At 40.7% G+C, this 26,613-nt stretch overlaps 1 protein-coding gene across 1 annotated transcript in view; it reads right to left on the bottom strand.

The window, feature by feature from the left end:
- Positions 1–26,613, bottom strand: part of SLC10A7 (solute carrier family 10 member 7) — a 333,888-nt gene that overhangs the window by 11,319 nt on the left and 295,956 nt on the right. The window contains exon 10 of the mRNA XM_053582250.1: positions 19,933–20,006. Within this exon, the coding sequence (XP_053438225.1) occupies positions 19,933–20,006 (74 nt within the window). The remainder of the gene's footprint in view (positions 1–19,932; positions 20,007–26,613) is intronic.

A 26,613-nucleotide genomic window follows, 5' to 3' on the forward strand; every position in this document is an offset into this window, starting at 1 on the left:
GATGGCATTTGACTTTATGGAAGGGAACACTCTGCACACATTTACAATTTTACAGGGACTTTAAGCTGTCATGCTGAAAAATGTTTATAAAACATTAATCAAAAAATGCCTCTTTAATACAATGCATTGTCTGAAAGATGTTAGAAGGCACATATTGTAAATGGATTCTTTTTCTGACTAAAGTAATTTCCACCGAAAGCATTTCCCCACTGCTCTGCATGTGCACTGTGTGGAGAGATGAAGAGCACTTTCTCAGCACATTACTACCTGATCCAAACACTTGGGAAATCACTAATGTACAGCATGCCATATTTCCATGTCACACATGACACATTTGTCTAAAATTATCCAACAGAGTTTGACACTGCAGCATATTCCTTAAGCAGAGCTTTCAACTGACATCTGCCAAGTAGGAACTTCAAGTAAGAGCTTTCTTCTTCTAACAAGCAAGTAAGGGTTTTCTTTTATCCTATACCCAGGATGGAAAGGATAAAACAATATGTACAAGAACAAGTTTTTTTCCCCCCTATTTTAAATATGTTTATTTTATGTTCTCTGAATTAAAAAATTCCCTTTGTATCACTGTTCGAGTTTCAATAATTACTACATCTATTGGATGAGCAGTTTCTTATTTTTCTTATTTCTTTTTTAAGAAACAGGCATGTTCTTTCTTTGAATAAATATGGACTTTTATTAAAATTCCACTGAAGGCTGCTCTATCGTTCACAGTATAAAAACTATCTATGTTGGTGTTCCAAGTTTACTTGGTTATAACAGAAGCACGATGTTCCCACATTCATTCATTCAAAAATACTTTTGTGGCCTCTGCTACATGCGAGTTTCTGTTTCTAGGTGATAGGGATACATAGTGTAAGAAGAATAACCCAGACAAGGTCCTTGCACTCGTGGGTGCTGCTTTCTGTAGGTCCTGCCTGGACCCCAGTAGCTTCCCACAGTCTGGGGGCTGAGTGCCAGCCCTCATCCCCGCTGCCCCAACCGTCACCGGCTTACCTACTGTCTGTAACTCAAGGCTCGGGATCATTTTTGACAAATCCAATTTGTCGCTCTACTGCTAGATTAAGTGACCAAATTCTGTAGATGCTTTCCTCATTTTCCATTCCCTTTCCCTTGTAGTTTCCACTGCCGTCTTCCTAATTCAGTTCCTCGTAAAATCAAGGCAAGATTATACTTACAGCCTCCTGACATAACTCCCTGTCTTCAGACTCTTTCCCTCATCAATCCTACAAACCACAGCCAGATTAATCTTCTCCAAACCTACATTAATTAAAGCCAATGCCCTGCTCAAGAACTGCAATGGCTTTTCAGGGCCCATTTATCACATCCTCAACCTATTTAACTTTGGTAGAAAGAGTTCCTACTACCCCCATCCTGCAGCAAGCACTATCTCATCAAATGCCTATACGGCCCTGTGATGGAGGAGGCAGTCTGTCCTTTTCAATGGGAGGAAACTGAGTTTAGGGCAGTTAAGGAACTTGCCTCATGTCATACATCTGGTAGGTGGTACAGGCAGATCTGGACTCCAGTGTATGTACTTCTAATCACTAATCCATTAAACCCAACTTGGCCTTGCCAAGTGCTATCTGTGATTCAGGCCTAGCACTTTCTCATCTTTGTAAAAGCTGAGCCCTACCTGGATCTTATCCTTTCACTCCATGTACCTGAAACTGATGGGTTCGCCAAGCCTCCCTTTTCTAGTTTCCTCTGCCATGAAGGTAGCCTTGCCACCAATGTCTCCATCTTTTGAAGAATGAAGGCACTCTCCTTACTCTCAGCATATAATTTAGCACTTGATTATGTTGTCATTATTTTCTTTGTGTAGGTTTTGGTTTCTCCCAAACACAAAGTGTTATTTTTTTCTTTTAATCTCCTATAATGTTTACATAAAGGGCTGCTACTCAATACATAAAGGATTATTGAAGTAAGAATAGGTGCTAAAATAATGTTTCCTACACTGAAAAAGATAAGATTTAGAACAAATCCTAGGCATTCTCTTCAAAGTCTAGTGAAGCAACTAAATAGAAAGAGAATGCACTTGTATACCCCTCTGGGAGAGGGTTCTACTTCAAAGGCAAAAAATATATTTGATATGGTAGGAAGGAAAACAATTGGATGAACCAAGAAATACAAACTTTGAAGTAGGAGTATGAAGTAAGGGAGAACGTATTGAAAACCACCACTGTGTCTTTTCAAGGCTAATATTACATTCACTTTCCCACTTAGCTAAGAGATGTATACTCCAATCACCTGGATCATTTCCTGCCTTTCAGAGATTCATCCTCCTGAATGCACATGACTTGTTTCCCATTCAAATGCTTTCTCAGAGTTTTCACTGGGTTCTGGAGAGAGATGCCTACAAATCTGGAATCCGGTTGCTTCTCTCTTCAGTTGTCATGGTGATTTCCCACTTTTGTTTAGTTCCTTCTTAGTTAGAAACATCCATAAGTTTACTATCCAAATGTCCTGACACTGTTGTTTGAATTTTCTCCCTTCCTCCCCCGTGAATCTCTGCAAAAAGCTCATGCTTGTCTTTGGAATTCATTGGGATAGACGGTCTCTTCACACATAATGGAATCCAGGAAGGCAGGTGCTGTTGGAGGAACGCACCACTCCTTTCAGACACCGCTAAAGCCAATCTCTGTGTCCCCTTCCCCACCACACATGTGCGCAGCACTCACACACAGACTTTCTCTTCACAGAAAGTCAAACTCAGTGACACAGATTTATCTCAAATTATTAAACAAAAGGGCAACTGATTATACAGTTTCTAGAGCACAAAATCATCCCACGGTAAGGTACAACAGTGGTTTTAGGATTGGGTTAGAAAAGGCTTTCAGTCAGGATTACCCTAAAGCAAGCTCATTTTCAGTACGAAGAGCTGTTGTTCCACACAGGGATGCGTCATGTATTATACCCAGGAGCCCAGGTAAGGCTGTACAGTGCAGCAGGTAAGAAGCCTGGTTCAAGAGTCAGGGAGTCCCAGGTTTGAACCCCCTGTCCACCATTCATCCCCCTGTATGATTTTGGTTAGTCAAGTTATTTAACTTCCATTTTCATATCTGTAAAATGTACCACTGTCTAGGTCTTGGGTTTTTTTTTTTTTAAGAGTAGGTTGAATAATATACAATGTTTGGTATGTAGTGTGTATCCATTATGTGCCAGCCACTCCCAAAGGTGCAGTGAGTACACCGACACACCCCTGCCTTCTTGGAGCTTTCCTTCTTACTCACTTCATAGGGAGAGAAGACAAAGAAGACCACCCCAAAGCAAGCAAAGAGCCAACTCCACCTAATACCAAAATCATGGCACAGGACAGTGGGGAAGGTTGCATGATTGTTGGAAAAAAGTTGTTAAGCAAATGGATTCAGTGAGTGTAGTTACTTTAATTTTTCTCTCCCTTTTTGTGGGTGTCAAAAAAAAGACCACCTACCTCCAGGTTGAAGGGTATGGCTTGCCCACTAGATTGGTGGGCACTGTCCCCACCCAACTGGGGCAGGCAGTATTTAGCTGCACAGTCCCCAAATCCCATTCTCGTTGTAAGCCTGGCTATTTTAGGTCTTCTTCCAAACCCATTCAAGGACCTTCCAAGGTCCGGCAAGTCAACTTTCTGTGGAGTCCCCCTGGGAAGGGGATAGGCTGTCACAGATCATGTGACCTACTCTCTTTGCCCCTGATCTAAATGAAGAATCTTCTGTTCACAGTCTCTGAGCAGTTTTAATATGCAGATTGCACTGCCTTGCCCTTGCCAGTGATTTATATTTCACTTCCTTCCCTGTTCTTTTTGTGTCATTCCACCTTAAACTAAAAACTCCTGCGATTTCATCTTTGGCATGACCCCATCACACTACCACAGCCTCGACTGTTGCTGTACAGAACACAGAAGAATTTTTTTTTATCCTTTTTATTCAACAAGTCATCCAAAGTGAGGTACCGCTGCATGATATATGTGAATTAGAGCTCTCTAGAGGTTTCCTCAGTGTCCCAGGGTTGAGTTTACAGATTTAGCATTTTCAAATAGCTGAATATCTCGGGTGCTTGACAAACTCCCTTTGCCAGGCCTCTGGCAGAAAAACAGGAACAATCTTGCACCAGGTTTACGAATATGAACAAATGGAATTTTGATTTTCAACTTCCAAGGCCTTAGAAATGCCAAAATGTGGTTATTTCTGTAGGTAGCACGTGACAGATGAAATCCACACAGGAGACATTAGCCACACATGCTACAAACTGGACCCCAACAGTCTCTCTGTGTCCACTGCAACTGCTTTTCCATCGAGCTTCAGTATTGCTCCCCTCCACCATTCAAAAGGTTTGAAGCTCCGATTTCTTTTTCTGGTGTAGTCAGCAGCTATTTAGCTATGCTAAGTAAAACTTTCCTAAAAGTCTTAGCCTTCTTTCAGATTTCAAAACCAGAATTCAAAAGTATTTCTTTATTCAAAAAGAAGAATTAAGCCAAGAAGAAGAAAATTAACAAACATAAGGTTACAAACAGGATGCCTAAGGCCATCGTGGAGAGAAAGGAACAATCTTTCCAGTAGAACCTTTAGAAAAAAAGAAAGTAGTATTCATGTGTTAGTCTTCCAGCAATCACACTTTACCCAGGACTTCAGAAGCCGTATCTGGAGTTTGCATATAATTTTAGTCTCCGTTTGTTGTTGGTAAGGCAAAGCGTTGACTGCAGCAAACTCACAGTGCTCACTTGGTGCCAGGGACTGCTGGGACAAACACCCACTCATCCACTCCTCACATCCTCACGTGAGTAAAGCAACCACTACTATCCCCATTTTTCAGATTAAGAAACTGAGGCAGCAGATAAATAAAAACTGGCCCAAGGCCACACATAGCTAGCAACAGGATGTAGCTGGGATATGGTTACAGACAGACTGGCTCCAGAGACCATGTGCTTCACCACGCTTTGTGCCTGAAATGCCTGAAAGGGTAATATGTCAGAATACTTAGGAATGCTAGAAAAGGGATGTTTGATAATATTAAGATAGAATAATAGAGGGTGAAAACCTAAGGACGATCTTACTTACGCAAAAAAGGTCTGAAGGGAAGAGAGGTACCCATTTCAACAAGGAACAAGGGTGTCTATGGCTGGGTTGGGGGGAGGATTTTATTTGCTTTAAATAAAAGTTGGTTGATGATCATTTTCAACCCATTAGGAAATTTAAAGATTTTGTTTCAACCTTCAGTTACGTGGGCTATAATTCTATTGCTTTGCTGAAAGTTTTATGTAAATAAAGATGCAAGAAAAGACCAAAATGAGCAGCTGGCGTTATTTCTGTGTTGAAACAAGTATGTTATGATTGGAAAAGATGTTAATGAATGGCCTGAGCCGACTCACCAGATGCTGACAATGAAACATTTAACTCTACCAATTGAAGGTTTCTGCCTCAGAAGATTAGGTACACCTTCACCTGTCTGACAGCATTGTAGGAGTAATTAGCAAACAGGGAATTCAAGAATGAATTAAAGAACGGAGCCATAACGGCTTCGTTCATTGTTCAAATACTAGCTGTGTCTTCCAGGAGGGGCCACCATGTTTATGGGGATAAGTTGGCAGGAAGTAGTGAGATTCCTTTTTTCCTTTTTTTAGGCTGTGAATGAAGAGTTGTTTAGTCTTGTAAGGAGACAATCTGTCTAATGTTCACACTCAGAGGATGTGAAAACATCAAAAATAGAATGAGAATTTCTTATGATGAAAATAACTCCAGGTCAGAAGAATATATTTAACATGGTCACCAACACAGGACTGGCCCTGTCTGACTGACTCTTGAAAGCCTTGTCTAATTTTATAGGATTTTATACATGTATTTTTATATAAATGAAGAGAATCAGTGGAACTTTTTACGTCTGAGGCAGAGAAGCTGATGGTGTGACATGAGCTTTCATTGATTCTGTTGCCGCCTCCACCACCTAAACTTAGTTTTCCCTAAAATGTTGCACTGACAATCTTGAGATAGTGGAACTTCCAGGAAGCTTCCAAAAATTAGTTAAAAGGCAAATGTGAGCTGTGACCCAAATGTAAAAGTTAACTATTTTTAATATATGGCACTTTTGATTGGGGGATTACAACTCAGATATTTGTCTTTAGATCTCTCTCTCTTATAAAAGTTGACTCAGGTTTCTGTGGTTTATCTTACCTACTGGTTACCTTATCTTATCTGTGGTTATTCGTCCTGAGAATGTACTCTTGACTTTTATTTATTCTCAATAATATAAAAAAATTGGCAGTTTGGGCCTCATTTAGAAGACTTCTAGGCAAGAGGAAGAAATTAAGAAAACTCTGGAAGTCATTTCTGGAATCCATGATTTTTTTAAATCTCAGTTTTCTCCTCTCAATACTTAACATATCTATGACACAGATTAATTGTGGTTTTTCCAAATTAGTACAAACAAATGGTTGATTTTGTTAACAAATAGGGAATGAGTACATTTCATACTACCTTGGAACACAGCAGAGCCTACAAAGACAGGAAACTGGGGGAGTGCAATGGTTCTCAGCCTTGGTTGCACATTAGAATCACCTGGGTAGCTTTAAAAAACTAGGTGTCTACCCTGACAAACTGAGGGAGGGGTCCTGGCATCACTGGTACCTGACAGCTCCCAGGTGATTCTAATGAGAGCTGGGTCAAAGAGCCAGGCCTAGTAATGAGGCGGAGCCAGGGGACTCTGGAGGTAGAAGGACAGGTCTGGTGCGCCAGCTGAGGCGTGGCTTCCACTTGGGTACTGAGGTCAACAATAGCTATTGTACAGGGCTGTTGTAAAGACTGCATAAGATAATACGGCAAGTTAAGAGCCTGATGTAGTGCCCCAGCACATGGTAGGTACCAAATAACTGTTGGTCCTTCCTTTAATGATTCAAAGTGTCTTCACATCTACTTTCTCATTTAAAGTTTACCGCAACCTTGTGAAGTAGGAAAAAAATACAGGCTGCCAAGTTTGGATGTGTCTAGGTCTGGCTGCTTTAGACTTTATTATGCTTCTGTTATCAAAATAATGCTGTCTTCTCCGCCCTCTGCAGAATCTCGGGTTCCCAGTCCTCACAGCTCATTCCTCCTCCCTCGATGCAATCCCTTAGTTTCTCATCTCGTCTGATAGTTTAAAATAACCTCTACAGGCTGAAAACTTCAGCCTGAATCAGAATTCCAGACTCCAGTGGATGCCAAAAAGACATCTCAAATTTCACATATTCAGAACGGAACCCCTGATCAGCTCCCACATCAGCCTTCAACCACGGGTATCTGTTCCTCTGCAGTCTTCCCGGTCCAGTAAATGGCAGCTCCTTCCTTCCAGCCCCTCAGGCCAAACATCTTTAATTCCTCTTTCTCATACATACATATCCAATTTGCCAGCAATTCCTATTAGTTTAGCATTCAAAATATATCCAAAATCTGATACATCTCACTTCTTCCACTGCTATTACCTTTGACCAAACCACCCTAAGCTCTTGTCTGGATTAAAGCTTCTTACCTGGTCTTCCTGTTTCTCACTGCTGCATTCCCCCCATCAACCCCCCTCCCCCACTTTAACAGAGCAACCATAGGCTTCCTTTCAAGGCAGAAGTGGGATCTTGTCTCTTGTCCCTTCAGAACCCTCCAATGGCTTCCCCACTCTGAGTAAGAGGCAAGTCCCTACAATGGCAAATGAGCCCCACACAGCATTGCTGGCCCCTCTCCCATTACCTCTGCCATGACTCCTGTGACTCTCCCTCTCCCATTCTGCTCCTCCTCCTCCTCCCTTTAACACACCAAGCCCACTACTGCCCCAGGTCCTGGCCTTCCCTGTTCTCTCTAGTTGGAACCCACCCTCCCAACCCCCCCATCCACACGCTGGCTCCTTCTGTCCTTCAGTCTCTGACTCAATGTGCCATTGAAGCCTGCAACCTTCCCACCTCCACCCTGGCACTCCTTCCGCATCGTTTTATCTTACTCCATTGCTTCCTACCATCTGATGTGCAGTATATTAAAATGTCTGCTTATCCCTACTAGAAAGGAGGCTAGATAAGGGCAAGAACTTACTTGTGTTTTGCTCATTGTTATACCCCTAGGGCCTAGAACAGGGTGTGCACAGAGCAGGTATCAGATAAACATCTGGATGAATGAATGAATGAATGAATGAAGTACCTAGTGAATAAATGAAAAATATTTTCATTGGCACCTTGTACAGCAAACTTGCATCAGAGGCAGTTCTGAAAAGTATCGGGGCTATGGTTTCTTCAACACGCTCAGCTTTAGTACAGATGACATTCCAAATCAGTTGGCTTTCTGGGGCCCAGGAATCTTTGGAGTTGTGTCCAATTTTGCATTTCCTTCTGTCCCCAGGGTAACTTGTCAAAAACCTACTGGGTACCCCACAGCTTTAAAAAGTGGGCAGCTAACTTTAATTTCTGGCTGAAGTTGTTCAGATGGGGCTGTAAATGAGAACTTGGAGGGAAGTATGAGGCCCTGGCTTTGCAGGTTTAGTTACTCTTCACTGTAAAGAGGCACTGAGCTGACTGTCATTAAATACACACGACCTGGTTTACGGTGTCTGTTTCAATTAAGGGAACTTCCAAGAAGAGACAGGACCAAATAAATAATTGGAGAGATGCAACTCTGAAAGGACAATCGCTATTCATCCCTCTCTGTTTTCAAGTTGAGATTGAGAGATCTACACTTCAAGTGAATGGGATCTCCTGGGTAAGATTCTTCACTTCAAACACAGTAAACGAGTGTTGTTTTGTGATGCACATTTTAGTATTGCTCGAGGCAAACTTTCTAAATATTGATAGTAATAATAATAAACAACCCCCCTTGCAACTGACAGCCAGTGTACAGAAGAACAGGAGGTGTTGGAAGCAGGTTGTGTGGCTGCCTGGACTGGCGAAGGCCACATCAGAAACGCAGGCTCCAGAACCACAGAATGTGTCCCCTCACTTCTTTGAAATTCCCCTTGCAGAAGTGTAGGGTGGCCATGACTAAGGGCACATGAATTGATTATTATGTGTAAAATTAATCTCTTTAGTGCTACTTCTATGATAGGATGTTTTTAGTTTGAAATAAATAAGGAACTATGAAATTAAAAGCTTCTAACACTAAGAACTGTCATTAAGGAGCACGCAGTGACACAGATTCGGTATTTAGTGCAGGTGCCCCTGTACAGCGTGTGGGGTCTTTCATGCCTCTTTGCCACTGAGCTGCAGGTGACAAGAGCAGGTAGAGCTCAGCTCTGACGAGGCTGACACACGGAAACACTCGGCCCCTTTTGTCCCTGCTCCATCACTCAGACTGAGCAAGCAGCAGATAGCTAACATGCCACTCCTAGCTATTTCCAGAGCCTTGGGTTTAAATCCTGACTGTATCAACTACAGCTTCGAGAATGGGTGATCTTGCTCAGCTTCCACATCTGCTCAAAATGAGGTGAAAGCAACTACCTGGAAGGGTGGTTGGAGGTTTCAAGTGAGATAGTGTATGAGAAGTAACCAGCACAGGGCCGGGCTCAGAGTGAGCACTGCAAATGGCAGCTCTCAGGATTATTGTTACTGTTTGTTATAAGTAGAATTATGAAATAGTATTGGGGGGGCTCAAACTTGGTACTCCCCAGGACTGTCCAGGGAAGGGGTCATCATTCAGGATGAGACCTGCAGCACTTCTGAGACATCTGTGAATGGTGACTACTGAGGACTGCCCCGGGGACAGAGGCTCCCTCCTGTGGATGCTGCCAAACCCGTACTGGCCCGCATCTGATGACAAGTTCTGTATTCTGTTTACATTATTATGGGTACACAGCTATATATCTTTATAAGGTGCACGTGTTTTGATAAAGGTATGAAATATGAATTATTCAAATCAGGATAATTGAGGTATCCAAAATCTCAGGCATTTATCATTTCTTCATGTTAGGGACATTCCACTTCCATTCTTTTAGTTATTTTAAAATAATTTAGTGTATACTCTAAATTATTATTGATTATAGTTACCAAAATGCTGTGGTTTAACCATACTGATACAAAGGAAAATAAAAAGGACATTAGAAGTTGGGCAAAAATATGAGAATCCCAGTTACAGATTAGAAACAGCATAGCCGGGTTTTATGCTCCTTAAAAGGGACCAAAATAGGGCGGCGCCTGTAGGTCAGTGAGTAGGGCGCCAGCCCCATATACCGAGGGTGGCGGGTTCAAACCCGGCCCCGGCCACACTGCAACCAAAAAATAGCCGGGCGTTGTGGTGGGCGCCTGTAATCCCAGCTACTCGGGAGGCTGAGGCAAGAGAATCGCTTAAGCCCAGGAGTTGGAGGTTGCTGTGAGATGTGTGAGGCCATGGCACTCTACCGAGGGCCATAAAGTGAGACTCTGTCTCCACAAAAAAAAAAAAAAAAGGGACCAAAATATCATATGGTGAAACCGTATAATGAGGAAGAAGGTGATTTGTGGAAGTCAGGGTCCAGGCCCACCGAGTTTTTTTTTTTGAAAAAATTTTGCTTATTTTTATACAGCACTTGGTAGTGTGTCATGAGCATTTATGTCCTAAGTATCTCCTTTTGGCTGATGATGAGATATAAAGTATTTAAAAGTGAGGTAAACCATCGCCAGGCTAAAGTAAAAAAACAACAATCAGCCACTCAGAGTTCATGCAGATTGATTCCCACTATCATCAAAAAGCACTTGTATTATGCTAGGTCAAAGCTTCCCTGAGAACCTGGGTGCATGAGCCAGCATTTTTCAAAGCTGAGAGATGATTCTGGATATAAGCAATGGGGTGGCTTTCAGACTTTAATCTGCATAATACCCTCTTTTGAAGTGTGTTACAAATGTCCAACACCAGGGTTGCATCCTTAAAAATTCTTCTTAAGTGGCTTGAGCAAAGACCTAGTAATCTGGTTTTTAAAAAATGTTTTCTTTTAGGAAGCAATTTGCTGTAATTTTGAGGGCCACCCTTTGAGAAATGTTGTTTTATGTCATCCATCCAAAGGGCTCAAAACTCTAAAGCCAAATATTTAAGCCTTTCAAAATCAGAGAATTACAGAACATTAGTACTAGGAGGGCCACAGAGATCATCTAATCTGAACTTTTCATAGCTAGTAGATCAGAGGATGGGGAGGTGTCAGAGCACGGAGCTCTTTCTGCACACTCTCACCACAGCTCTGCATGGTGGCTCACGGGAAGACTTGGGCTTTGATTTCTAGCACTGCCATTTGGGATAATGTGACTTGATAAGCTATTGATTACTTTGGAATTTCACTATTGTTATTTGGGGTGATTGTGGGAGTCATGTGAACTAGTGCACGCAAACTGCTTTTGGGAAGTGACCTGCACCAACTTGGTCATGTGTAAGTTCCAGATTCTTTCTGGGAGATAATGTGTAGTGCCCCAAGAAACTTTAAGGTAGGTAAAGATTAGCTATAGTTCTACCACCTTTGACAGAAGGTTTTATTTTATTTTATTTTATTTTATTGTTTTGAGACAGAGTCTTACTTTGTCACCCTTGGTAGAGTGCAATGACATCATAACTCACAGCAACCTCAAACTCTTGGGCTCAGGTGATCTTGCTTCAGCCTCCTGAGTGGCTGGACCTACAGGTGCCCACCACAACGCCTGACTATTTTTATAGATGGGGTTTCCCTCTTGCTCAGGCTGGTTTCAAACTCCTAAGTTTGGGCAATCCACCCCCCTTGGCCTCCCAGAATGCTAGGATTACAGGTGTGAGCCACTGCTCCAGGCCTTGGCAGCAGGTTTTAATGAAAGTAAACTGCCCCTCACATAGGTATTTTTAAAACTCAACACAAACTAGCAAACAAGCACAGAAACAGTTTAGGCAACTATCCTGTGAAATAGCAGTCCCAGCTCTGACCTTTCAGGTGTTTTCATAGCATTGTGCATGAGAAGACCTTTCAAAGCCTCACAGTGACATTCCAGGATTCAGTGACTTTCCAGTCAGCCTCAGGCAATCACAGATCCTCCCAACCAAAGCTGGACACAAAACCACCTGGGGATCAAGCCTCTGTCACATCCCTGAGGGTTTCACTTGCAGGCTGCCCCATTTGCTAGTTTCCTTTAGCAAGTGGGAAGTGTCTCTAATGGTTTTGGGCAGCCCACATTATCAATGAGCACCCACTTATTACTTTTATCATGCAAATTAATAACTCAGTAATTTCATTCATCAAACCTGTTCTGAATTCACTATGCTAATTAGCAAGGCTCTGGTTGATAGAAAAATAGATAACAAAAGTATTTGTTGTAGCTGCCTCTGGAGTATTCCCTTTCCTATAAAACAGTAGCTGGACATGACAGTGAGAATTTTCCATATTCTCAGCAACTGGATGTCCCTGGCTCTGAAGTCTTCAGTAAGGAGTACATACTTAATTACCACACTGTCAACACAGAAATATTTTATTTTTATTTATTAATTTTTTTTTTTTGAGATATAGTCTCACTATGTTGCCCTCAGTAAAGTGCTGTGGCATCACAGCTCACAGCAACCTTATACGCTTGGGCTTAAGCGGTTCTCTTGCCTCAGCCTCCCAAGTAGCTGGAACTACCAGCGCCTGCCACAGCGACTGGCTATTTTTTTGTTGCAGTTGTCATTGTTGTTTAGCTGGCCTGGGCTGGGTTTGAACCCATCTGCCTAGGTTTATGTGGCTGGCGCCCAAAGCACTGAGCTACAGGCACCGGGCCAACACAGAAATATTTTAAAGTAAATTACTTCATGTAACTAGCACTTAGTACAATGTTTGCCTATTAAATACCCAAATAATGTTAACTGTTATTATTATTATTACCATTGAAAATGTGTTGAATAAGTCAAAAGGTATAGAAACTCTATTATAGAAGATGAATAAAATAATAATCTAAATATAAGTAATTTTATATTATGCAAGCCAATAATTACTCAGAGTCTTTTTTTTTTTTGAGACAGAGCCTCAAGATGTTGCCCTAGGTAGAGTACTGTGGCATCACAGCTCACAGCAACCTCCAACTCCTGGGCTCAAGCAATTCTCCTGCCTCCACCTTCCAAGTAGTAGCTGGGACAACAGGCGTCCACCACAACGTCCGGCTATTTTTTTTTTTTTTTTGGTTTGTTTGGTTGCAGCCGTCATTGTTGTTTGGTGGGCCTGGGCTGGATTCGAACCCACCAGCTCAGGTGTTGTGGGTGGCACCTTAGCCACTTGAGCCACAGGCGCAGAGCCTACTCAGAGTCTTAATTTAGCTCTGGTTCTTAACATGTTATCAGAACTCATTGAAAAAGGGACTACAGAAACCAAAGTTTACATGGTAAATATTTGAGGACGGAGATGAAACCTTCTCCTTAAACAAAGTAGAAAGTACTCTTTTTCAGATCTTGGATTATGACCCATTAGTGAGTTGCAACATCAATTCTGGATTACATTGTGAATTGCATTTCAAAATGTCGGTTGTGGTTAAAAGTGTTGGGCAGTCCCTGGTACAGAAACCACAGGAGGAGGAGGAGGAGGAGAAGTGCAGGGATACAGGCATTGGTCTTCCCGGTGACCATCTGGCACATCATTAAGATGAATGATACTTGAGGGTCAGGCTAGGATCCTTGAAAGACGTTTTATTATCTCTAATTTCATATTTGCTATCTAGAACCTTTGGGACTTACTAAATTTTGATTACAAAACTAAGTTATGGTAGTAATGATTTTCAGACACCAAATTCAGAATTAAAAAAAAAAAATAGCTGACAAGCCTCTGAGGAGCATTAGTGCAGCATTTTAAGAACTTAACTTCTCCCTTTCTTTATGCTGATCAGAAAATAGCACAAAATGGACAGACGCTCCTTCGCTTTTCTTTAGTGTGATGGTAAAATCTACTGGATCCATCATTTCAGTGGCACCCGCAAGAATCTGTCAAATGGCAGAGGCTCCCAAACTGCTTTTCCATACAGAACCATAACTCTGGAGGCACACCGCGTGACAGAAACACGTTTACGGCTACACTCCAAACATAGTCTTCTATTTTCTGTCTTTCCTCTGAATTTCTATTTCCACCTTAATAGCTTCCTGTCAAAAGCGCTGTGGCTGTTAGTTTGCAGGAACAGTACAGGCATGGCTACCTCTTAAAATGCAAGACTGACTCCCTAAGATTTACTTTAGAAAGGATGTAACTTTTTGTTAATAATAAAAGGTATATCTTACAAGGGATGAATACCAGCTTGTGACTGGGCTACATTGAAATACTGGAAATACTACATGGAACAAGTATAGGTGTCAACTATTTTAAAACTGTCTTTTAACCAGCAACTGCAAGTAATTTTCTTCTAAACATTAAATAAAATAATTCCAACCAATGCTAAGATGGAGCGTCTATAGTACTAAGCCGCAGTACAGCGATTCATCTTTAGGGCAGGTCTGAAGTTAGAAGGCCTGGCATTTAGTTTCTGAGATATGATCTGAAATAAGTTTAAAATTTTTTTTCTATGCTTTCATTTCATTCTACACAGAATAAGACAGTAAGTACTGACTTACTAATAGTCAAGGCTGTTCAGATAACATGATTTACTAGGTTAAGAGCTTTGAAAAAATGCTTGCCCAGTTGTAGGGTAGTTTCATTAAGATAATATTCTTTAGGTGTCAAACAGAATAAGCTTCGGAAGAAAAGAATAAAAGAAATAATAACTTTTGTATTTCTATTCTATTTCCTCTTGACAAAATGACTCACAGGTTACTAAGTGATCTTTTCAGTCTAACTTGTAGGTAATCCTTTAACATTCCTGGAAATAATTCCACTTAAAGTGAATTAAAGTGAAAGAACAAGATCTCTTTAAGATTTTTTTCTTGAAAGATGCACTGCGGGTGTAATCCCACCAATAAATGTGGAATATAATTGTTTTAACACAATAACTAAGAAAATCACAGGAAGGCTTTGTCAACGAGTGTGATGAAAATGTGTCAAACTGTGTATAAAACCAGTGTATGGTGCCCCATGATCGCTTTAATGTACACAGCTATGGTTTAATAATAATAATAAAAAAAGATTTTTTTCTCTCCTATGACAGACAATCTTTGGACAGTGTGAAGATATTTTTTTAACCTCTCTAGGAAGAAGCAACAGTTATATTTCCTTTCCTGCAATACTCTATTTTTTTTTTTTTTTTTTGGTTTTTGGCCAGGGCTGGGTTTGAACCCGCCACCTCTGGCATATGGGACCGGCGCCCTACTCCTTGAGCCACAGGCGCCACCCCCTGCAATACTCTTAACATTATTTACATAATTATTCCTTTCAAGAAAGCTTTTCCTTTGCACATATGATAGGGAAGCTGTTATTATTTCATTCTTTGAAAGGAAATATGAGTCACAGACTCAGGGAAAGAATCTCAAGTATCATTTTGTTCATCTTCTCATTGCACAAATGAGGAAAGGAGACCCAGGGCAGCTGAACAATTTGTTCCAGCTTTTGGTGAGAGAACCAGAACTTCAATCCAGACTAGAATTGGGTAGGTGCTCTTCCACGCTTGCCACAACCCTATGCCTACTAAAAAGCTTACTCTTTTAGCTTAATGCGTCGTTTCCAATGCCTTAGGTCATAGTTCATCTGTGTAGCTGTGACTGGGCCTTTAGTGAAGCATGGAGTGGTGGTTGCCTTGATTTGCTTTTGTGTACCAGTGTCTGTGAAAGGCAGGATACATCGTAGACTTTTTTTTTTTGTAGAGACAGAGTCTCACTTTACCACCTTCGGTAGAGTGCCATGATGTCACAGGACTCACAGCAACCTCTAGCTCTTGGGCTTCCACGATTCTCCTGCCTCAGCCTCCCGAGCAGCTGGGACTACAGGTGCCCACCACAACGCCCGGCTATTTGTTGCAGTTTGGCAGGGGCTGGGTTTGAACCCGCCACCCTAAGTATATGGGGCCAGCGCCCTACTCACTGAGCCACAGGCGCCACCCCATTGTAGACTTTTAATAAGCACTGATCATGACGGTCTATTTAAAACTTAAATAGCATTCATTCAATTCAGAAATACTTTTCGAAATGAGAAAAAATTAGGAGTCTCGCTATTGACTCCCAATAGTCATTTGACATGCTCTGAGATTATATGCTTTCACTTTGCTATTTAAAAACATTAAAAACTTGCATAAACATGTTTAAGGACCTTGAATGTCCTGAAATACTTACTTACTTACTAGTGTATACTGAGAAAGTTTTCTATATATATTGAAACTCTAGATAAGTAAAGTGATTCGAATACTTAAGAGAAAAAGATAAATAAAAGTAAAATACCAATTCCACAGGATATCTTGGATCTAATTTCTTTCTTGATGAGAGCTATTGACTGACTGTGCACGGAGCCATTATTTACTAGGATACAAACTGTTCTTCAATCTCCTCTATATAAAATATCTTCTCCTTATTACACAAATCACCACTGAACTAGATAATAACTTGGGAGAGTTCATGACTTTTACGGCAACCCACAGCAAGTGATGCTGTCTTGACAAAATATAAAATTACCTCAACCCTGAGCTCAAACTCTAGGAAAGCAGCAAACATGCCCCGTAGTATTGTTTTAGATGAAGCACAGGGATAGCTCTGCACTTCCTTCAGGCCTCCTCTTTCTTCCTGAATGAACTCCAGGGAATGGCACCATGTCAGGCTTTCCAGATGGATTATGTGAAGCCATAGCTCAATGTCATTTTCAATAGGAAGCCTCATAATTAAAGGTCAAATAGTCACTTCATCTGCAATCAATCAATAGAAAAAGTACTAATATGAAGAACTAATCAATCAATGGCAAATGCACTAATAAAAGCCATGAATCAAATTCAGGATGTGTGTAGATGCAAGTACAAGGAAGAGATTGAGAGAGGACAGAAACAAGAACAATAAAATAAATTGAAGGTGTATATACAAGAGAATACTCAGAAAGCTTCTCAAGCAAGAGATTTTATCTGTGGTCCATTAGTTACATGGTTACCACTTGGCCTACAATAATTTATTCTTAAATACAAATACAGGACATAAAAATGAATGACATTTTGTAAGTTTTACTTAATGTATTCTGTTTTGAGATGTTATATATATGTAAAATCATTAGAAGAAATATTATGATGGCAACTGCAATGGGAAAGATATATATTTTAAAGTGCCAAATAGGAATATTATAATATGTTGTATTTCTTTTTAGTGTGAGAAGTGACACAAAATATAACTCTGAGTGATATTAGCTGAAATTTTCCTCAGTTTTCTTCATACTCCGAATTTTTTTTTTTGTGTGTGTTTTTTTTTTTTTTTTTTGGCCGGGGCTGGGTTTGAACCTGCCACCTCCGGCATATGGGACCGGTGCCCTACTCACTGAGCCACAAGTGCCGCCCATACTCTGAATTCTTCATACTCTGTGTGATGTTCTTTCATTTCCATGCAGACAAAAATTTCTATTAGAATCATTAGCTTGTAGCTCAGGTCATTGTCCTGGCATAACCTCTGTACCAGTGCGGGCAGGTCACCAGTAGAGGGAAACATGCGTTGGACCTTGTGACAATGGATACAGTAAATTTGTAGGGCTTAGCAAGGCCGTTCTAACAATAGACATCCCCTTGTTATATGTGGAAATAGGGCGATCTCTCTGAGATAAAGGAAGCATCTAAGAGGCCACTTGTATAAATGCTATCTAGGAGACTGCGGGAAGGAAGCCAGGTATGATTAAGGCATAACAGATTATTTGAATTGGAGGTATAATTACCTGATCTTAGGGCCACAGGCACTGAGGCCTGGGGAAGTATCAGTATAAGAGCCAGGGTGAATATTTATAGATTAGGTAAGTCTTATAATTCCAAGAGAGCTTAGGTGTGTCATGCTATCAAAGAAAGTAAGCATTTATACTACCTGGTTACTTAGATAACCAACTAATACAGAATCTTATTAGAGGATCTAAATATGTACTTCATGGGTGAACACTGCACAAGCAAACGAAAATCCAAGTGAACTAATCCTTTTTAGTAAACCTATTAGATCAGACGACCTATATGCTTGCCTGAAAATCGTCTTTCAGAAATAAAAAACAGAAGAGTATAGCTTTGGGATTAAGAAAAATGAAAAGAAAAAAATAAGAAAAAAGGATTGAATGGGTAGGTATTTTGCTTATAGAAAAGAAAAGAGCGCTGATGGCATTGCAATATGCTTCCTGGGTGTACGTCTTGCTCTTTGCTGAACACAGCACAGGAGAACACTGTAGAGAACAAATGAAATCCATTTTGGTTTTTCATACAAAAGTAAATCCCTGGGTAGGGTCTAAAAGCCCAACGAAGATATGCAGACATGTATTTGTCGCAGCTGTGGTTCAGCAAGTACACAAGGGATGCGGGCATTTGACCCCTGCACTCTCCGTCAGAGGAGTCTGGCAGCAACCACCTCTGGATTTCCTCACTTTGTAAAAGTGCTTTAGTTTTTAGAAGACCGGGAACACCAGATATCATACCTCAACAACACGCATGGGAAAGAACATGATGACTTCTCTGAGGTCAATCACTAAACACTTGTTACAGGAAAACCTAGAAGACAGGGATCAGGGGACTGGAACTCTGGGAGTGGCAACACATTTATAACTGTTATTATAGTTATTAATAATGAACAATAGTAGCTAAGGTTCCAGAGCACCCACTATGTGTGGGGTAGCACAGCAAGCTTGAAGATGGGCTAGCTCATTTAGTCCACAGTAATCTTTTCATGGCATAACTACTGAGCACACTTTGTCATGTATTGGCTACCTGTGGTCTACCAAGCACTGTGCGAGGCACCTAACAAAGTGAATGTTATTCTGCCCATTTCACAGATGAAAAAGCAAGGTTTAGGGAGGTTGATTGATTTGTCTGGGGTTACAAAATCAGGATTAGAATATGGCTTCCAAGGCTATTTCAACTTCAGTTTGATGATGATTACAAAGAAAACCAAAAACACTTCAAGGCCTGGATGGTAGATATATAATTTATTCAAATAAGCTAAAGCTCTAAACAGCAATGGCTCCTTAACACTTTGTCTAATTTCTAAATCATTTTCCAAATCTGATAAGACTGATAGTAGACTCTGTCAGACTACTATGCTTGGGACTTGCAAAAACATTATGAGATGGCTTCATATCTAGCTTAGGGAGTGAGTTTCTTTAACATGAGGAGGCTTAGAGCCATGTCATAACTCTCCAGTCTTACACATGACAAAAATGTGGAAGAATTTTTAATATGAGGTTTTGTCATAACCTGTCCACCACCTCAAGCAGTTTGTGAATGATGTATGTTTCATTAAAGCTTCTAAGTGCTCAATGACTTTTAATGACTCTAGATTCTGGATGTCTAATAGGTTATTGGGATAATGCCACTAAATCAGGTAAAGCTACGTAGAAAATAGCACTTTTTTCCTTACTCCATTTTTATCTGTTAAATAAATACTTGTTCCACTTTTAGTGCTAATCTGATTGAGTTAATACTAATTATGTTGTTTCTTTAGAGAAATAACATAACATTTGGAAATGAACTTCAAAGTAATGCCAATATTAAACTAGAGTATGAACATTCCCACTTTGCTTTAAGCTTCCCTTTCATTAACATTTTCCAGAGACAACTGTAGAGTCTTTTAAAGCAAATGTTTTGCCAATTCCTTTTTTACAAGCAGCCTCCTTTCCTATGTCTACCCCTACCCAAGCTCTAATGTTAACATTCCACATTGATAATCTTTCAGAATTGAAAACATGATTACAAATTAGGCTAAATTCTATGCTGTAAAATTTAGACTCTTTGAGATTGATTTGATCAAATAACAGTATTTCAAAATAATAAGCCATCCTCACTTTGCTATTGTTCTTCATCTACCAGAGTAGATAAGTACTCTATTCCACTTACTTTATAAGAGTTCTTTGAGTCTCAAAGTCACTGAACAGTAACTACATGAGGTTAACATACGGTTTTTAACTCTCTGAATCACTTACCCAATGTGAGGGACTTGTGTGTGGAACAGAAAATGATAGCCACTGTGTCTGCTGGTGTGAAGCCCGAATTATTCCTAGGGACAGGAAAAAGTTTTTATAAATACTTTTATAAAAGCCTGTATAACATATCTGAAATCAAATGCAGGACCTACCTTCATGTTAACATCCCTTGGATCAATCCTGATGACAGAAGTAATTCTACTTCCAAATGTACAGAAGTGTCTTAATTTTTTGTTTTTTAGAGAATCACTTCTGAGTCATTTATCCATGAAAAGGAGAACAGTTTTAAAAATGTGTGGTGGAGGTCTCCTAAGATCACAGGACTTTAGGAAAATGATGCAGCAAAAATTCTTATAGCTAGGTCTCTAGGTAATCTCTTGATACTACCCAGAGGCTTGATGGAGTTAATGTACCTCCAAAAATGCTTATTTCAAAAAGCAACACATTCTTTTGGTAGCAAACACACACTTTTGAGAAATACCTGGTATGAACAAAATATGTAACATCATATGTTTTAGTAAAAGCAATAAATTATTACTTTTTGAACAGGGACCTGTGTATTAGGTACTTCTCCTGGGTCTTTATAGGTAAAGACAACAACCCCAAAGGTAAGTAACACAATGTCCCTATGTGAAAATAAGAAAACTAAGGAACACAGAACTGTGTAACTTACTCAGAGCCCATTGCTTTAAAGTGACAGAGCCAAGATTCAAACAGTCTGGCTCCTATGTTTATAACTGCTATGTTCTGCTATGGTTATGTAATGTGTTAAGTATAACAAAAAAATCTAGCTTAGCCAAAACTGACTACCTGTTATGGGGTGGGGGGGGTCAGTACTAGGGCTGGATATCATTATCAGATTTCCTATTTTACATCAGAAAGATTTAGAGAACCATTAGGCTAAAAGGTTAGAAATATGATTGTTGTTATTGTGCCTTTATATTTTGGAAATGATTTCTTTTTGCAGGAATCAGGGTTTGACAGTAAAGTGAGGCTATTCACTACCTTCCCCGAATTCTGACAAAAGATTTAGTTAGCAAATGGGAAAATACTCCAGAAACTGCACAGTACAGTTGCAGTTATATTAATAACAATCGACCCAATTTTAAAGATCTCTTATGAAGGAGATCTGCGATCTCCCTTAGTAACCGCCATCTCCATGCATAACGTTTGCCAGGAGAAACATCTTCCCTAAATAGATCCCACATCCTATTGTCTCTGTTCTATACTCTCTAGAGGGAGAAGAGCCCTCTACTCCTCTTCATTCCCTGTGCTTGTGTCAGGAGAATATATCAACGGCCCTTTGGTCTCTTTTTTGAAAGGCACGTATGTTCCTGCTTCCTAACTAGTCTTATTTCCAGCTCTTCCTTGATAACAACTTTCCAAAGTGAAATTTTTGTGTTTCACCTCAGGTGATATTCTCCCCTGTGTTTCACTTGGGAATAAAATTGCCTGACTGTTTCCACATTTTAGTCTTCTATTTACACTGTGATATCCCATTTGTGTTTTAAACATTGCACTACATGGCTGACATATTTCTTCATCCCTTTACTCCTTATGGTAGGGGAAAGAGCTGTATGAGGGTCTGTAAATGCATGGGCTGAGACATGACAGGAAAACAGATACACAGTAGAACACCACAGCTGACCACCTGCCTGACCACCTCCTGAAGTTGATGTAATTTTCATAGACTGGACATGCACCACCTGAACATATCAGTACAGTAGGCCTAGTTCCTTATGCCTACCACCTCTGTGTGTTGACCAGTTTGCTATAGTCCCATAGGTGGTCAACTTACAGAGGTTCTGCTGCATTTGAGAGAGGAGAGAGAGAGACAAAGAAGAAAAGTGATTTGCTGTGGAGGGCAAAGGGTTACCTCTAACTTGGTGGGGAAAGTGGGAGGTGATAGTGGAGCATAAGAGAATCTTCTTGGAGGAAATAATAATTGAGCTGGGCCTTAAAGAATAGGTTTTGGCACGTGTAGATGTCTTAGGTAAGGGACAATGAGACTGCAGTATGGGAGTGCGGGGCAGTGGGCTAAGAGTAGACCTTTCGGGCTGAGTTACGTGCAGGGATGCTGGCTGGTGACCGGGAGTATGGATGTGATGAGATGGGAGGGGAACTGCTGAAGGGTTTGGGACAGTAGACTGACATGATCAGACCCACTGTTAAGGAGGATAATCCCACTGTGTAGTATGACACTGAAGATGGTGAGGCTGGGCAGGAAGCAGGGAGCCAAAAGGACCTGAAGATTCACTGAGAGGACAGAAGATGGTGGCAAGAGATGTGGGGATGGAATAATTTTGCCAACTGTTAACCTCTCTGCAATATTCCCTCCAAACAGCTTAAGAGCACAGGCTTTGGGGGCAAACACTTGAGTTTAAATCCAGACCATCCTTTTGCTTCTATATAAAATGGGGATAATCCTGCCTGCCTCTTAGTGTGATGGTGAGGATAAATCAATGCTTCATGAATCCTATGTACTCAATTTTGATATGAGGACAATTAATGACAATTATGGTTATGGGGGGGGAACAGAAAGAGGGAAGGAGGGAGGTGGGTGGGGCCTTGGTGTGTGTCACACTTTATGGGGGCAAGACATGATTGCAAGAGGGACTTTGCCTGACAATTGCAATCAGTGTAACCTGGCTTATTGTACCCTCAATGAATCCCCAACAATAAAAAAAAAAAAAAAAAAAAAAAGAAATGCTGAAATTGAAAAAAAAAAAAAAAAGAATTTGGCACAGTGTATTTAATATACACTAGTTGCTATTATTATTATTGCTTTGAAAGAGGAGGAGGAATTAAAGAGAAATGATAAGCTTTGATCCTATAGACTGAGAGGAACATTAAAGCATTAATGGAACAGAAAATGGAAGAGAAGGCCTGAAGAGGCTTGGGGAGGAGACCAAGGGATTGCTTGTGAAGTGCGGTGGATTCATAGTAGTGAGGACTGTGTTTTCAACAAACCTGGTGAAGAGAAGAAAAGGGACATGGGCCATCTGAACATGATTACAGAGAAAGAGTGAAGATGCAGCAGACAGGTAACTGAGAGGACTAGACTGAAAGAATCCGCTAGAGAGGGGCATTTCCTATCCTCTCTCAGCTGGAAGCAACAGTAGAAAGGGCCAGTGAAAAACAGAAATTTTCAGGTACAGAATGGGAAAGCAAAGGCAACTTATGGCAGAGATTTCCCTTATTTAAAAAGGGTAAGACACGTCACTCATCCACGCAGAGTTCCCAAAGAAACTGGGAAAGCTTGAAATAGGCAGATCGTAGAATATGACATGCAGCCAATTCACAAGGAAGAAAACACTTGTGCAGGGGGGAGCTCCGGCCTGCAGCGGAGAACACGCAGTGTTACCACCTGGCCTGGTTGGGCACTTTTCCAGCACCACTTGCAGTGTCAGTAAAGGTTCAAAGGCCTTTTCAGTCTTTTGTTGCCCTTGTTTATAACCAGTGGTTGCTGCATCTGTGTTTATGCAGTTTCGTTTTCTTCCTAGAGGTGCTGGCAATACACTTCTCCTTTAGTGAGCTGTGTTCTGCCTGGTATCTTGTTCTTTCCCAGACTGTAGCACATTTCTAAAATGTCCAGGTCTCTCTCTGGCCAAGGAGCACTGACTTCATCTGGCACTGGCTGCCAGTCATCAGAGCAGCGCTGACCGCGGGACGTCAAAGCAGCGCTGGCTGCTGGGGCCGTCAGCAGCGCTGGCTGCTAGGGCCATCAGAGCAGCATTCACAGGGTGGCTAAGCAGGGCACCTGCTATAGACGCTCACTGTCCTGCTTCAGGTGAGGAGACGGAAGCTAGGCCCACACTGGGAGATTTCTGGCTTGAGTTAGAACACTGCTTCATAGCCCTAACGATACCAACTCCATCAGGGAGAAGGGAGGATTAGAACCTTAGGGCATGAAAATGGAATAGTTAAGGTTAATAACAATATTCCCCCTCAGTAGGGTGGACCTGTACTTTAGCTGTATGGTACCAGAATGCTCTACATCACAGATCTCAGGGACAATGAACAGAGCAGATGCTCACTGAACCCTCCATCCACCCTCCGTCCACAATGACGATGATCACCACAGCAGTCAGTGTCACTGAGCACTTTTCTGGCACTTTGCATCCAATATTACTTCCTTCTCAGAACGGCCCTATAAGGTAGATAGTACTATTGTCCTGTAGGTCCAAAAAGTGAACTTGAGGGACAAAGAGGTTAAACAACTTCTCTAAAGTCACACAACTAGTTAGTTGGCTATCCTAAATTGTAGACAAAAGTTCAACTTCTGTGAAAGAAAATGTATTAAAAAAAAAAAACCCTACAAAATTTAATGAGTCAGAGCAGCTATCTTGGTAAGCAACCCAACATTTAGTCATACTCTGTCAAGGGAGGCTTCATGGCACAAGGTCATGACAGTGCACAGAAAACAAAGTGTCCTGCATATTACATTCAAGCAGTAATGACTATCATTACCTTTAGTGATTAATATCTCTACTGTGTCTGCGCACATTCTTGAAAGGAATCACATTACTATTTATTTTCTAACTCTACCTTATCTCTTTTTAATATTGATCTTCTTTTTATCCTGTTTTTAGTGATTCTTTTGATCACTTTGGCTTCCCCTGAGATGTTTATTTCCATTTCTTCCCAACTAGTCTTTTTATTCTCTTTTTCAAAGCTTTCAATCAGTGTTTTCCACATAATATTTATTTTGCCTTCCTTTGCAGTACCCACAAAGGAAAACATGTCAGGTTTTACTAGTGGAATCACAGAACGTAGAGTAGAAAAGCTCCTTTGAGATAGTTCTGTGTAAGCCCACTGTTTTTAGAGGGGAAAACTTCCATGTGAAATACTTTCCTTTGTTAACCTTTGCCCCTGTGCTTGTCTTTGCTCATTTTCAGAGAAGACCTCGTCCGTCAACAGCTATGTGGCACTAAACAAGTTACCCAGAGCTCCAAGGCTTACCTGCTCCATCTCTGAAATGGTAAGGAGACTACAATTCATGACAATGTCTGTTTTACTTCCCTGCCTCCCTTCTCCCTCTGCCGCCCTGCAGTCCACCCTCTTTCTCTTGGAGCTGTGCTGAGAGGCCTACTGAGACATCCCACCAAAATGTACTGATAAGAATTAAACAGCTATACAAATATTTAAATGTTTGCTTTCTTCCTTCTTTCTTTAAGTTTCTTTTATCACTCTAGTGACAATCTAGGTTTCTGTTACTCTAGTTATTAGCCTACCAAACCATCTTTTATACAAGGTAGAACCTCTGTCCGTCGACCACTCACAGGACTGTAACAAACTGGTCAACATGCAGAGGTGGTCAACATGGGTCTACTGTACTGATATGTACATGCGGCACATGTCCACATGTCCGGTCTAGGAAAATTAGGCCAACTTAAGGAGGTGGTTGATATAGGGAGGTGGCCAACTATGAAAGTTCTACTATGTTTTTATAAATTTTAAGATTCTCAGTTACAGCTCTATTTCTTTTTTAACTTTTTAAAAAACTTTTGACAGCTTCCCAAAGTTGCAGAAAGCTGAGGTCGCTATGGATAGCTGAGTCTTAGCCTGATGAATCAACTCTCATTTCCTAGCAACAGAGAAAAGTAAAAAATGATGTATTACAAAGCTAGCAAAGCTAATTCCCCTTCTTTTACCCTTAGTTTTTCATATAATATAAAGGATTTTGATATGACAAATATTTTACAGTAGCTAACATCTATTGAACACTGGCTGTGTGCTAGGTATTATGCTGAAGGTTTTCAATACATTTTATTTAATTCTCTAAATGATCCTAGGTAGGTAGGTATCATTACTATCTTCATTTGTACATATGAAAATTGACAAAGGGCACAAAATTATTAAATAGGACTGAATCCCAAGTCTGCTTGACTACAGAACTGAAATTTTTCACCTGGACCTTATTCTGTAGATAGACAAACGAGAACACAGAATAATCACCCTCAACTATGTTTTAAATGGTCACTGGCATGGTAACATATTAGGTCAGTAAATCTAAGAAATGCTGACCAGTTATGCAGAGTGTTGTAGGACAGCTGAATTTCCTGGGCTGGGTCTCTTCCAGCTTTCTGCTGAAGTTCTCTCACGAGAGTGCAGTAGCCTCTGCACCACCCACACCCACACCCCCATACACATACACACCGCCAACCATGGGACACACTGATCTCCATGCTGAGATTTTTGCCTCTGACATCCAAATTGGTTTTAGACTTACTGAATTGGTAAGGAAACACTGAAAAAAAAAAAAAAGGCACATACATACATACACATACAGGGCAATTTCACTAATTTTAAGTGGGAAGGAACAAAAAGCAGACAATGCAAATGGTACTCAAAAAGTACAAACTAGTGGGTCCTCATTTAAACTCTTGGTATCTTTGCCTAATTTATTTATTTGTGTGTAAACCTGAAGAATTTCTTCAAACGCTTTTGATAATTCCCTAACTAAAATAGGTATTATAAATTTAAAAAGCAATTGAGACCAGGCATGGTGGCTCATACCTGTAATCCTAGCACTTTGGGAGGGTTCAGGAGGAAGGATCATTAAGACCAGGAGTTTGAGACCAGCCTGAGCAAGAGTGAGACCCAGTCTCTAAAGTAAAAAAAAAAAAAATTGTGGCACATGCCTATAGTCTTAGCTACTCAAGGCTGGAGGATCACTTG

This window comes from Nycticebus coucang, chromosome 1 (genome assembly GCF_027406575.1).
Source record: "Nycticebus coucang isolate mNycCou1 chromosome 1, mNycCou1.pri, whole genome shotgun sequence".
Lineage (NCBI taxonomy): Eukaryota > Metazoa > Chordata > Mammalia > Primates > Lorisidae > Nycticebus > Nycticebus coucang.